Source organism: Oncorhynchus tshawytscha, linkage group LG10 (assembly GCF_018296145.1).
Source record: "Oncorhynchus tshawytscha isolate Ot180627B linkage group LG10, Otsh_v2.0, whole genome shotgun sequence".
Classification (NCBI taxonomy): domain Eukaryota; kingdom Metazoa; phylum Chordata; class Actinopteri; order Salmoniformes; family Salmonidae; genus Oncorhynchus; species Oncorhynchus tshawytscha.
The window spans coordinates 45978331-45993354 of NC_056438.1; the positions used below are offsets into that span (position 1 = coordinate 45978331).

Sequence of the window (15024 nt, forward strand, 5' to 3'; positions counted from 1 at the left end):
CGCACTACTCGCTGCCATTTCCGACTCACTCTTCCACGCCCAAACTCCAGCCATGTCTTCCTTCAAAAACACAACAGCCCAAGAAAGTCTTCTTCTTAGGCCTTGGATATCATTCACCGTTTAGTCCACTTTTATCCATGGATTAGCAACATTTTACTTCTCATTCTGAACAAGTCATATGACATTACATGCATGCACTTCCGTCTGCTCTCGACTTTACATCGAGAGTCGTGATTTCCTCTCGACAGCTGCTCTTGACAGCTGCTCTTGACATCTTTCCTACTTCAAACTTTGAATTTCGGGCGGATTTTTGGACAAACATCAGTGGTGCGTGAAAACATCCCTATAACATGCTGACCACACCACTCTCATTACGTGTGCGAGCATTGCAAAATAAATGTACACAATACATGTTATTCAACAATTTCATCCAAACTGCTCGCGAGCGTCTGCATAGCCAGGCGCTACAATATAACTTGGTTCTATTTTTGACGCTTGACATGCTGCAAGTTCCGCCTCGCTGCAAGTCCCGCCTCTACCAACTCCTCGTTGATTTAAGGAGCATATACCCATGTGGGTGATTGAAAGCTGAACTGAGGTCCATACTCTAGTCCAGTTGGTGGTGGCAATGCACCTATAAAGTCCACAGAAGACGTCTGAAGGAGGAGAGATTATTAGAAACTAACTAAATGTCCCCTTTTTCCTGTGGATTAACTGTTGGAGTAAAAAACACACAATTTTGACTCAAAATGGGTCAAAATTCTACAAATATCTTGGACAAAAAGGACCTTGTGCATTTCAGGTAAAATAACACCCTAATGTTTATATCCCAGGACAAATTAGCTCGCAACAGCAAGTTAGCTAGCTAAATTACCATGAATTTTTAATGCATTTCGACCTGTCCCCAAATTAATATAGTTGGTTCAGAGTTTGGTTTGATATTTCAACCTGCGTGTCCTGATCACGTCTGGTGTAGGTGGACAAAATCAACATGCGCGCGAGCGGTCTGGTCAGCATGTTAGAGTAGAGTGTTCGTTCTCCGCTGATCAAATTTGATCAACTAAATTGTCAAAAGAGCAGCACGGCATCTTGCCTTGTAGAGCTGTTTAGTACAGATAACTGTACAAAACAAAATGATTTGTTGCCACTCCTGGCCCTGTCGCAGAATGCTTCCTTATGACTGCATGTGATAAGATAGCCTACTACAAGGGATTTTATTAACCAGCTTCATGAGGTAGTCACCTGGAATGCTATTCCAACAGTCTTGAAGGAGTTCCCACATACGCTGAGCACTTGTTGGATGCTTTTCCTTCACTCTGCGGTCCAACTCATCCCAAACCATCTCAATTGGGTTGAGTTCGGATGAATGAGGAGGCCAGGTCATCTGATGCAGCACTCCATCACTCTCCTTCTTGGTCAAATAGCCCTTACACATCCTGGAGGTGTGTTTTGGGTCATTGTCCGGTTGAAAAACAAATGATATTCCCACTATGGGATGGCATATTGCAAACCAGATGGGATGGCATATCGCTGCAGAATGCTGTGGTAGCCATGCTGGTTAAGAGTGCCTTGAATTCTAAATAAATCACAGACAGTGTCACCAGCAAAGCACCCTCTCACCATCACACCTCCATGCTTCACGGTGGGAACCACACATGCGGAGATCATCCGTCTCACAAAGACGCAGGGGTTGGAAGCAAAATTCTCATTTTTGGAATCATCAGACCAAAGGACAGATTTCTACCGTTCTAATGTCCACTGCTCGTGTTTCTTGACCTAAGCAAGTCTCTTCTTCTTATTGGTTCCCTTAAGTAGTGGTTTCTTTGCAGCAATTCGACCATGAAGGCCTGATTCACGCAGCCTCTGAACAGTTGATGATGAGATGTGTCTTTTATTTGAACTCTGTGAAGCATTTATTTGGGCTGCAATCTGAGGTGCAATTGTGTGCAATTAATTGACGATTTCTGAGGCTGGAAACTCTAATGAACTTAACCTCTGCAGCAGAGGTAACTCTGAGTCTTCCTTTCCTGACCTTCATGTCTTAAAGTAATGATGGACTGTTGTTTCTCTTGGCTTATTTGACCTGTTCTTGCCATAATATCGACTTGGTCTTTTACTAAATCGGGCTATCTTCTGTATACTAACCCTACCTTGTCACAACAAAACTGATTGGCTCAAACTCATTAAGAAAAGACATTCCACAAATTAACAAGGTACACCTGTTAATTGAAATGCATTCCAGGTGACTACCTCATGAAGCTGGTTGAGAGAATGCCAAGAGTGTGCAAAGTTGGCATCAAGGCAAAGGGTGGCTACTTTGAAGAATCTCAAATATAAAATATATTTACATTTTTTATTGTACTTTTTTGGTTACTACATGATTCCATTTGTGTTATTTCATAGTTTTGATGTCTTCACTATTATTCTACAATGTAGAAAATTGTAAAAATAAAGAAAAACCCTGGAATGAGTAGGAGTGTCAACTTTTGACTGATACGGTAAACTTACGCGAAAAAGTACATTTTGTGTGCACTATATCATCACGCACTGTTTTAAAAAAAAATCTGCAACAAATCTTCTTGGTGGAAACATACCACTGGTGGGGAAATGTACATATTTTCTTTATGCAGATTCTAGAATATTCGCATGCAAATCTGTCACCAATTGGATGGAAACCTAGCTTGTGACCAGCTTTGGTTTGTTTCATGACTGTGTAAAGTTAGATGCCATATGCTGACATCAGCTTTCATGACTGTATGAAATATGTTATGTCATGACATTATGACAGCATTATGTTATTATGAAGGCCAACGTTACCAGAGGGTTCAAATGAAGTTTCAAACATACTTTTGTCAGTACAAAAGGATGCCCTTCAGTGGCTATATGTATCAGAAAATGCAAAGAAAATCCACCAAAAGGACACAAACTTGGAGGATGTTAGTGATTGACAAGGGTGAGATGCGAAGTACATTATATGCTCTGTGGATTTAGCCAAAAGTGTTTAGAGCTATGCGACTGTACCTTGAAAGCCTCCCTTCGACGGTACTCTAGTTTGGCCATCTCGTCTGCGACCCATCCAGGAATATCAGGGATGGCCACATGGATGATGTATTTGAGGAGGATGGCAAAATGCTGTATATCCCAAAACAAGAAAGGAAACAAACACTGACATGAGAACACAGAGAAGTATAGATTGCTGGTATCAAATCCTAGATGCCATTGCCTGCCGTTGTGCCCTTGAGCAAGGCACTTAAACCCCCCCCACAACAACTGCTCTGCGGGCATCCAATGTGGCAGCCCCTTGCTCCAACCTCTCCAACCTACGTATGTATGTGTGTCTTACGGAGGGTTTGGGATAAAGCGGACGTCAAATTTCGGATAGACCTTGCGCACAATTGATGAATAATGTGATCTTAACCTATACCAGAGTGGATAGAGTATGTGTGATGTTGCAATGCTGTGTGTGGTGTGTAGAGGGAGCTGCTTGCTCTTCTCAAGCCTGGGCTAGATCAGCCGGTGAAGCATCAGACTCTTACTCTCAGGGTCGTGGGTTTGAGCTGCACATTGGGCACAAGCACTGTAGCAATAGTTTCTCAGTTACCTGTCCTTTCCTTTTTCATTTTGAAGACAGCACAATGTGGATCTAACCTCTTGTACAATGCTGCAATTGATATTCAAAACAAGATGTCATCTTTGAGTGAAGGCTATTTACTTGTGTTTAGACAACACCTCCTCCTTTTTTTGCTATAGTCCATTGTTTTATATTCTGTAATCTTTGTGGATCTATGTACAGTGTCCTTGGTTTTGATAAAGGTAGTATATAAAAAGTACCACAATTGCTACGATTGTTGTCTGTATTTGTGGCATTGATCCACTAGGTGTCACAGAGTGAAGACAAAATAGCTGGCTACGTTTTACCTCCAGTACCACGATGGAGATGATGACCATCTCAGGGCTCAGCCAGGGGAAGAGTCGCTGCAGCTGACCACACTGGCCAATGAGATAACAGTTCACCATAATGGCTATCAAGCCCATGGCCTCCATTGCTGTCTGCACACAGAGAGAGGGAAATCTCTGAGGAAAAAGAACTTTATGAAATAAATAACAGTTAGCATGCTTTTTTGCAGAGATGCTTGAAATGCATGATTCTAAAATGGTTCTCTGACCTTAATTGCAGGTGGGGTAAATATACACTGAGTGTACAAATCATTATGAACACCTGTTCTTTCCAAGATATAGACTGACCAGGTGAATCCAGATGAAAGCTATGATCCCTTATTCAAATCAAATCAATGTTAATGCGAGTGTAGCAAAATGCTTGTGCTTCTAGTTCCGACAGTGCAGTAATATCTAACAAGTGACCTAACAATTGACCAACAACTACCTAATACACACAAATCTAAAGGGGTGAATGAGAATATATAAATATATGAATGAGCGATGGCCGAGCGGCATAGGCAAGGTGCAATAGATGGTATAAATACAGTAAACATTATTAAAGTGGCATTATTTAAAGTGGCATTGTTTAAAGTGACTAGTGATCCATTTATTAAGTGGCCAGTGATTGGGTCTCAATGTAGGCAGAAGCCTCTCTGAGTTAGTGATTGCTGATTAGCAGTCTGATGGCCTTGAGATAGAAGTTGTTTTTAAGTCTCTCGGTCCCAGCTTTGATGCACCTGTACTGACCTCGCCTTCTGGAAGATAGCGGTGTGAACAGGCAGTGGCTCGGGTGGTTGTTGTCCTTGATTATCTTTTTGGCCTTTCTGTGACATTGGATGCTGTAGGTGTCATGGAGGGCAGGTAGTTTGCCCCGGTGATGCATTGTGCAGACCGCACCACCCTCTGGAGAGCCTTGTGGTTGAGGGCGGTGCAGTTGCGTGATATAACCTGACAGGATGCTCTCGATTGTGCATCTTTAAAGGTTTGTCAGGGTTTTGGGTGACAAGCCACATTTCTTCAGCCTCCTGAGGTTGAAGAGGCGCTATTGCACCTCTTCTTTGGTACAGGAACAATGGTGGCCATCTTGAAGCATGTGGGGACAGCAGACTGGGATAGGGAGCAATTTAATATGTAAGCACAACACACCAGCCAGCTGGTCTGCACGCAGCTAGGGATGCCGTCTGGGCCAGCAGCCTTGCGAGGGTTAACACGTTTAAATGTTTTACTCACATCGGCCACAGAGAAGGAGAGGGGTGGGCGCAGTCCTTGTTAGTGGGCCGTGACGGCGGCACTGTATTATCCTCAAAACTGGTAAAGAAGGTGTTTAGTTTGTCTGGAAGCTTGACGTCGGTGTCCTGGTTTTCTTTTTGTAGTCCGTGATTTCCTGTAAAACCTGTCACATATGTCTTGTGTCTGAGCCGTTGAATTGCGACTCCACTTTGTCCCTGTACCGGCATTTCGCTTATTTGTTTGCCTTGCGGAGGGGATAACTACACTGTTTATATTCAGCCATATTCTCAGACCTCTTTCCATGGTTAAATGCAGTGGTTTGCCACCATCCATCCACTGTTTCTGGTTAGGGTAGGTTTTAATAGTCACAGTGGGTACAACATCTCCAATGAACTTCTTTATAAACTCACTCACAGAGTCAGCGTATAGATCGATGTTGTTATCTGAGGCTGACCGGAACATATCCCAGACCGCGTGATCAAAACAATCTTGAAGCGTGGATTCCGATTGGTCAGACCAGCGTTGAATGTTTCTAGTCACTGGTTCATCCTGTTTGCGTTTCTGCTTATTAGACGGTAGGAGCAAGATGGCGTCGTGGTCGGATTTTCCGAAGGGTGGGGGAGGGATTTGTATGCATCACAGGAGTTAGAGTAGCAGTGATCGAGTGTATTACACCTGTGCATAGTGCATTCAATATGCTGATAGAATTTAGGTAGCCTTGCTCTCAAATTTGCTCTATTAAAATCCTCAGCTACAATAAATGCAGCCTCAGGATATATGGTTCCAGTTTACATAGAGTCTAGTGAAGTTCCTTGAGGGCCGTCTTGGTGTCTGCTTGAGGGGGAACGTACACAGCTGTGACGATAACTGATGAGGATTCTCTTGGGAGATAATATAGCCGGCATTTGGTTGTAAGGAATTATAGGTCGGGTGAGCAGAAAGACTTGAGTTCCTGTATGTTGTTATTATTACACCATCTTCCCAGAGAGGAGTTTAACTCTGTTGGCGCGATGCATGGAGAAGCCCGGTGGTTGAACTGATCCCGAGAGAGCCATGTTTCCATGAAACAGAGAATGTTACAATCTCTGATGTCTCTCTGGAAGGCAACCCTTGCTCGAATTTCATCTACCTTGTTGTCAAGAGACCGGATATTTGCGAGTAGTATACTCAGGAGCGGTGGGCGATGTGCACGTCTACGGAGCCTGACCTGGAGGTCGCTCCATCTGCGGCGCCGTTGTTTTAGGTCAGCTTCTGGGATTATGTCCATTGTCCTGGGTGGTGGTCCGAACAGAGCATCCGCTTCGGGAAAGTCATATTCCTGGACGTAATGTTGGTAAGTTGACGTCGCTCTTATATCCAATAGTTCTTCCCGGCAGTATGTAATAAGACTTAAGATTTCCTGGGGTAACAATGTAAGAAATAATGCATTAAAAAAAACAAAATACTGCATAGTTTCCTAAGTACTCGAAGCGAGGCGATCATCTCTGTTGGCGCCATCTTGTTTTTCAGTATATTCACATAATTTAAACATACAGTATATAGATTTACATGGAGTGTATTGATGTCACTTGTTAAATCCACTTCAATCATTGTAGATGAAGGGGAGGAGACAACAGGTTAAAGAAGGAGTTTTAAGCCTTGAGACAATTGAGACATGGATTGTGTATGTGCGCTATTCAGAGGGTGAAAGGCAACACAATTATTTTTTTTAAAGTGCCTTTGAAAGGGGGTACCGTAGTTGGTGCCAGGTGCACATGTTTGTGTCAAGAACTGTAACACTGCTGGATTTTTCACACTTAACTGTCCACCAGCCAACTTGACACGACTGTGGGAAGCATTGGAGTCAACATGGGCCAGCATCCCTGTGGAATGCTTTCGACACCTTGTAGAGTCCATGCCCAGATTAATTGAGGCTGTTCAGAGAGGGTGCAATTCATTATTTGGAAGGTGTTCTTAATGTTTTGTACACTCAGTGTAAATCTATATACTATATGTCTAAATTATGTGAATATACTGTATGTCCTGGGTTATTCCAGGATAAACTCCTATTGGAGAGTAGGAGTGCTGACCTAGGATGATTTTTGCCATTTAGATCATAATGAATAGGATTATATGAACAGGGGGGGCCTGATTCAAGATCAACACTCCTACTATGAAATATATTTTGAATACGGGCCCAGATGTGAGCGACCAATGACCTGCCACTGTCCAATGCTCTCCACCCTCTGGCCAAAGGGCCTCTGCAGGCCTGTGCAGAGCTTCAAGGCGTCACTCCGGATTTCGATGATGTTGTTGATGAGGGCCCACATGGCAGCCAGCGGGAAGGCGGAGGAGAAGAGCACCACGTAGCCAAACTGGATGAACATCTCCTGGTAGTCCTGCAGGGTGTCCTGTTGGGTCAGAGGTCAAATGTATGAGGTCAAAGTCACATAATCACAAAGTCACATGGAATAGCATTGGTGTTTCAAATCACTTTTTACTTTAAATTTGAATGTACTGCTGCATGTACCAGCTACTAACACTAGCCAGAAATACTCTCCAAGTCCATTAAATTAAACTAAACACGTCACCAATATAAACTGACAGCAGGTCAAGTGCATAACAACAGATCTGATGACTAAGACACACCTCATATGTCTGCATGCAGCTCTCAATCTCTGCTTGGCTGAGAATGACAGACTTGGGCTCATCAGGCGGGTCAATCCAGGACTTTGTGGCCTTTTTCTCTGGGATTGGACTCTTCCATCTCTGACATACTAGCGTGTCATAGCCATTTGGTGGGGAGACACTAGTCTCCTTGGTCTCAGAGGACTCATAGGTGACAATGTCAGAGACTATCTCAAAGATGCTGGAAGGATCTATGCCCTCCTCCACCAACGTGGGACTGTCCTCCAAGAAGCTGTCCTCTGGCTGGGTCGCCAAGTCAATGTCCCTGGCAACATGCACCTTCTCATTGAAGCTAATCTTCCGTTGCCTCAGTGTGTAATTTATGTCCCACTCTTCCTCTGTAAACCTATAGCCAGCTTTTAGATCTCCTCTCTTCTTCTGTTCTGTCTGTCCAGGAAGTGTGGCAGGGCCTTTGGGGCTTAGCAGGGACTGGATAGTCCATGAAGCCTGGGACTTTCCTAGAGCCAGGCGGCTGTATTTGAGCACTATGGCCTGGAGAATCTCCCACACGACCTTGGGGGTAAATACTCCTAGTTTGTGATGCTCGTACAGATAAGGCTGGAGCACTTCTTTGATGTTCTGGAGGAACTGGCGGAAAATCAGGAGAGTGGCTAGCGTCTGTGAGGAGACAGTGTGAGTGATTCAGTTGCTATTCCTTGGGGATTTTTGTTTGTTTGTTTGTTCAATCATGTTTTCCATTATCCAAATCTAATTGACAGATTTTACCTCCTTCAGTCGCTCCATGTCCTTGAGGTAGAATCCGATGTAGAAAAGGCTAAGGTAAGAATTGATAAACTCAAACTGCAAAATGAAGAGAAGGACTTTAAATCAGACATGGCATTTCTAAACATATATACAAAAGTGTTAGTCAATAATACACCCCCGTGAATAACAGTGGTCGAAATCAAAAAAGAAGAAATATCTAACTTACAAAAACCATTTTAATGATGAGATTATTCTCATAGGCACTCTGAAGTCTGTAGTTCTCTGTAAGAAAATAATATCAATCATCAGAAGACATTGCTCCATTTGATACTGATTACTGAACAAACCTGTGTGATCACTTTGTACAACACTACGTACCTGGTTTGAGGAGTTAGCGAGTTGACTTTGGTAAATTTTTTAGTTCAACTCGGGATAACCGGGGCTAAGGGGCTACAGAAGTGGCTCACATTTTAGACAGGTACATTTACATTTAACGATTCCTTCAGAACTAACCTGCTCCAGGGCAGGCTAACTCAGGGCCAACTCTACTAATCCTGAATGAAATGCCTGAGCTGCAAGTTGAGGACCAATTGAAACAGATTTCCTCCCCTTTGACAAAGATTGCGTCATCGGCATCTTCATTTGAGGAAAACGACTGATTTAAATATTGTTTCTGTGTGTGTTTAAGAAATAGTCATGTTAAAATACTTAATATTTTTATCGATAGGAATGGGGGGAAAAAGCACACATTAATAAGCATACCAAAGACGACATTAACAATAAGTAATAAAATAAAGACGGGACTTGTAAAAGCCGATTTCACACCATAGCCTGCTAAATCTGCAAGATCACTTTTGTTAAATTTGGACTTCGGCACAAATGAAAATGTGGCACTGAATCGCCCATGGATGTTTCAGCATTGTCTCAATGAAGAGTTCGGCATTCGACTAGCCACGTGCGACATGCACGCACAGTTTCAAGTCTTCTAGAGTTAGTGGCAGGTGGACGAGAAATATCCACTGTCAGTGGCGTAGCGGTGCCTGGAGAAGTGTGTATACTCTAATTTTGCTCAAATAAATCCAAACGGCCAGCCCGGTGAAGGAAAGGCGCCCTGTGTGAAAAATTCTATGAGAAACCGTGACATACTCTGAATGATCTAAAATGATAAATCCCATATTGGTGTTTCACAGTCAGGCCAACCCAAGCTGTAATTCACAGGTTTCAGATTTGTATTTTTTTTTCTTTCTGGTTTTCGCTCTCAAAGTCACACTTTTATTCATAGAAAAACAACAAATTGCATGTTCTAAGTCCACAACAATGCTTAAACCACATCAGGTGACCACTTTTGAGGTCTGGGAAAAATCTGAGCTGTTACATTTTTTTGTGTTTTGTTACCCTTTTATTCAAGTGTGCAGGCACCTAGCACTGTTGTTTGGTTAGCGGTGTTTCAGTAGCGCACATGAAATGGAGTTTGCAAAACAAATGGCCACTGTATTGATGCAAATAATCAAGATATCATTCTGCCAGGTAGGCATAGGCTACTTTATAGCTAGTTAACATTTAACTGAGAAGATTTTTGGGAAAGCCTTTCCATCTACCTGAAGACAATTAGGCCTATCATTAGCGCCAATATATTTTTCCTGTTCCTTAATTGTTTGAAACATGGACATTTTACTTCATATTGTGAGGCATGTCTTACCTTGTTTCAAAGTAGCCAGGCCAAAAACCGATCATAGGAATGTTGAGGGATTTTTTAAAAACACTTCCTCATATGCGCTCTCCTGTTAATCAACTTTCTTGTCTATTGTCTAGCAGCCAAAGTCATTATCCTAGTCACACAGTATTAGCAAACCACGATAGTTGTTGCATCTTTAGATCTCCGCCTTTCTAAAATTCAAACAGATATTTCCATCTCTGTCCATGAAACCGCTTGCTTGCGGTGAGCATTTTAGAACAGTGTTTTCCTCCAAATTGCATTTTGGAACATTCGTGTGTAGGCCTACAGTACCACCATGTGCACATTGCTGTACTTAAAATGTGATTTTTTTAAAACTATTTTTATCCAAATTCTAAGCGAAAGATTCAGATCTTTTCCATCAGCTTTATTCATTTAAACGCCGTGTACCTCCACATCACTAATTTGATACCCATCAGTGGAGATTAAGAAATTAGTATATGCAATGCCGACTGAAAAAAGAGTGGGTATATGGCGTATAGCCTCCACTACACCATTGTCCACAGTCGTAATACGGATGAAAAGCTAACTGAAGCTGGCTATCTTTTGAAAACCCTGAGTAGATCTAGCTTGCATCGTAGTATACCCCTCGGATGAGATCAAAGCCAGTGTTCTTAAAGCATCTCAGACTAAGAGTGCTGATCTAGGATCAGTTTTGCCTTGCATATCATAATGAATAAGATTACATGGACAGGGAGGGACCTGATCCTAGATCCGTACTTCTATTCTGAGATGGGTGCTCACTGTTCCAATCATTCAAAGCCAGCCTGGTGCTGATATTAATGAATCTCAATCTTACCCATATAATTGAGCCAATAGGCGATCTTCCTATACACCTCATCACATACAGTCACAACGATGGCCAGCAACATTTTAGGAATGAATCTTGTGATACTGGGTAACTCCTTAATTTCCATCACAAACTCCTATAAAAAAAGGAGATAAACCACAACATCGGCATATTGAATTACAGAAAGACAGGTTAATTAACACTGTAGCCATTCTCTTTTATCTTAAAAGTGCCTACTCCTCAAAAGTGAATTGGTTTGCATGTGATTTAAATGGGATAGTGTATTTAAATGGGGCGGCAGGTAGCCTAGTGGTTAGAGTGTTGGGACGGCAGGTAGCCTAGTGGTTAGAGCATTGGGCCAGTAACTGAAAGGTTGCTAGATTGAATCCCTGAGCTGACAAGGTAAAAGAATCTGTCATTCTGCCCATGAACAAGGCAGTTAACCCACTGTTCCCAGGCTGTCATTGTAAATAAGAATTTGTTCTTAACTGACTTGCCTCGTTAAAAGAAAAAAATCTCTGTAAAAAAAAAAAAAAAGCACTAATCGTACCTGACATTAACACTACCAAGTGCTTTGACGAAAGGAGCTCCCCTCTAAACGTGTCAGCAATACATATTATTAACGGGAATTAAGCTGCCGCCCTGAACCTTCTTGCAATACCGGACCGTGTTTGATGATCATGACTTTTGGGAATATGTCGGATGAGGCTATTTCCTGTTGACTTAGCTGTCTCTTACCTGCATCTCCAGACAGACGAGCATGGCCAAGAAGACGAAGCAGAGACAGAGGAGACAGATGGGGAGGCTGACCATCCACCTGAACATTGTCCTCTTCCAGGGTGGGTAGTATAACTCCTCACAGCCTGTTATTGGACTGCACCGCTTCACACCCTGCACACAGAGATACAGGCTTCGTCGAGCACCAACTAAAATGCTTGCGCCCAAACTTGAACCCACAACCCTGAGAGTAAGAGTCGCATGCTTTACTGAGTGAGCTAGCTCCGCCTTTATAAACCACAGGAGGCATGTGTCCCCCAAAAGATAAGACAGTAGTTGAGAAGCGGCTAACAGATTACAGCACAACGTGGGGCTCAAACCAACAACCCTGAGATGAAGAGTCCCACACTCTACCACATGAGCTAGCCAGGCCTGATAGCAACAGTGACAACGGCCTGTTTAGAAACCACAGGAGGCATGTGTCCCCCAAAGACACAATGGTAGATGAGAAGATCAGGACCGCCAGCTAAAACACTTACGCCCAACGTGGGGCTCGAACCCACGACCCTGAGATTAAGAGTCTCATGCTCTACCGACTGAGCTAGCCGGGCCTGATAGCAACAGTAACAACAACAGTAATCACAGCCCGTTTAGAAATCTCAGGGGGCATGTCTCCCTGCCCCAACCCTTGGAATTCACACAACACTCTCCAAGCCTCAAGCTCATATTACTTATCACTGTAGACCCGTAAACTCTGGCCCTGGAACAACCCTGGAAAAGCTACTTGAGGCTGGTGATGGAATTTGTACTCTGGCCATAGTCCTGAAGGAACCAAACAGCACTGGTAGTAATCTAAGGCTGGGATTCAAACTAAGGTGCGTTGTAGAGCGCTATCGACAATACGTCTTTTAAATGCAATGTTCCCACAGCAGATGTCGGCTCAATCGGAAAGTACCTTTAAATGTCAATGGCTCTACAACACGCCACAGATTGAATCTCGGACTAATCTCCAGATCTAGAGTATTGCGTAATTGGCCCGCTGCTCGATCAAGTTCTGGGTCCAAACATTTTAAGAGAAGAGATGAAGAGATGCTAGAACAAGGAGCGGAACCAGAACGAGGAGCTCCACCCTCTCTCTTTGCACGTTACATCCCGAATGTTCCACCCCCTTCCAAAATTCGAAAGATTCTATTTTCTTTAAAATCGTGATATGTCCAAATAACCAGTGACTGCTGCTCGTTAGCCCACATTCCTTCCCGACAGATTCTACGGTACCAGTTATGTTTACATAGATCTGTCCATGAGAGATTCATCTCAACTCTGAAATGAATAGGATGCAATAATAGGACACTCACCCGAAACTGGCGACGGGGCTCCTCAAGGGGCTCGGCGGGGGTGTCCAGTGTTCCCCACATGTATGCCAGCTCGGCCTCTCTCCGCTTCCATCTCTCCAGGAAGAGCGTCGCCCACACCACGTTGAAAAGGGCAAACACTACACAGCAGATGTCCTGGCTGGTCTGTTAGGGAGTGGGTGAGCCACATGAGATTACATACAAAACACAGGGACCTTTGTACAGTAACTCAAAAGAACAAAGGCGACTGTATCATTTTACATTGAAGTCATTTCGCAGACACTCTTAATCCAGAGCGAATTAGATGAGCAATTAGGGTCAAGTGCCTTGCTCAAGGGTACGTCGACAGATTTGTCACCTTGTCGGCTTGGGGAATTAAGAGCTGTGGCGGGGGATACATTTTTGAAGTATAGGCCAACACATCCATGTTTTGTTACATGCTGTTTCATGCAGTGATTGTGAAAAGAAACACCTACACATATTCCCACAATAGGTGAGTCATTTGTATTGTGTAACTGTGAAATCCCATTGTGTATGTTAGCTACATTTAGCCTAATCCACGATCTGTTTGTGCTATCTTGCCAACTCCTACGTCACTGTCACTGGCAGATTAGGTAGTAGGCTGAACTACATTGTGTATGATACATTAGTTACCGTATATTGACAGGTTTATTGGCCAGTGTGTGGTCTCCATTGAGGCATGTGATGCTGGATCACCTACCTGGTCAGCCTCTGCCAGGATCCACATCAGGAAGCCAACGACGGCAGGGTACAGCATGGAGTTGGTGTAGAAGCCCAGCCAGGCAAAATACATGCCGATTTTCACCCCAAAGTAATCACAGACGTCATCTAACACACAAGGATCAGCAGCCCCGGACCAACAACATGGACAAAAGACAGACAAAATGGGTTATTGGTTTCAGCTAGTGAATGATCATTTGAAGAAATGTGCATCTTTCCATTGATATTGCATTTGTAGTGCAGATAATTGTAACAATAAGTAATGCTGTGTTGTCTCAACAGTTGCTGCTCACCCAAAGGCTGTCTCTCACAGACAGCTTGGACCCATGACGTCATCAGCTGACTGAGGATCCGTTGCTCGTGTAGAGGAAACACTTGACAGATTACTCCTCTGGCCACCAGTTCTGGAACTATAATAAAAAGTGAATGCCATTTATCAGATGATTTTATCCATTGCAACTGACAGTCATATAAAAAAAAAAAAAATAATATTTTTTTTTTTACATATGTGTGGTCAGAGCTCCCTTTCCTGATGTTACAAACTCTACCAACTGAGCAATAGAGGAATACATTATTCATGTCCATACTCTCCAAGGATATTTAAACATTTGAGATCAATCAACATAGTTATCAGTCAATAATGAAGCAGTCTTACTGTATATGTTGTCATGCTGTAGAGAAAGGGATTGATGAAATACAAAAATAACATTTTACTGATTGGTTGTCCCTCCAGGAAGTGGATGTTGTGAAGGACCGCCCCTGGTTTGGCACGTAGGTTATCCAGCCAGTACTTGATGATACTCTGACGCTCCTAAAGACAAGGTAAGAGTGGAACAACCACATAGATTAAGGGAACAAGGTAAAAGTCAGCAACAGGACATACACTATATATGCAAAAGTATGTGGACACCCCTAGAAATTAGTGGATTCGGCTATTTCAGTCACACCCGTTGCTGACAGGTGTATACAATCAAGCACACAGCCATGCAATCTCCATAGACAAACATTGACAGTAGAATGGCCTAACTGAAGAGCTCAGTGACTTTCAACGTGGCACTGTCAAAGGATGCCACCTTTCCAACCAGTTTGTCAAATTTCTGCCCTGCTAGAGCTGCCGCGGTCAACTGTAAGTGCTGTTATTGTGAAGT

General features: G+C 43.2%; 1 protein-coding gene and 1 non-coding gene across 2 annotated transcripts in view; both read right to left on the reverse strand.

Moving 5' to 3' along the window:
* Nucleotides 1–15024, reverse strand: part of LOC112260292 (anoctamin-8) — a 29755-nt gene that overhangs the window by 1692 nt on the left and 13039 nt on the right. The window contains exons 5-16 of the mRNA XM_024435287.2: nt 14591–14687; nt 14170–14286; nt 13857–13984; nt 13139–13300; nt 11805–11957; nt 11076–11202; nt 8768–8823; nt 8563–8637; nt 7798–8454; nt 7368–7559; nt 3919–4050; nt 3022–3132 (exon numbers count right to left, since the gene is read on the reverse strand). Of these exons, the coding sequence (XP_024291055.1) occupies nt 3022–3132; nt 3919–4050; nt 7368–7559; nt 7798–8454; nt 8563–8637; nt 8768–8823; nt 11076–11202; nt 11805–11957; nt 13139–13300; nt 13857–13984; nt 14170–14286; nt 14591–14687 (2007 nt within the window). The remainder of the gene's footprint in view (nt 1–3021; nt 3133–3918; nt 4051–7367; nt 7560–7797; nt 8455–8562; nt 8638–8767; nt 8824–11075; nt 11203–11804; nt 11958–13138; nt 13301–13856; nt 13985–14169; nt 14287–14590; nt 14688–15024) is intronic.
* Nucleotides 12322–12394, reverse strand: trnak-cuu. The gene has a single exon. It is a non-coding gene; the product is annotated as a tRNA-Lys (tRNA).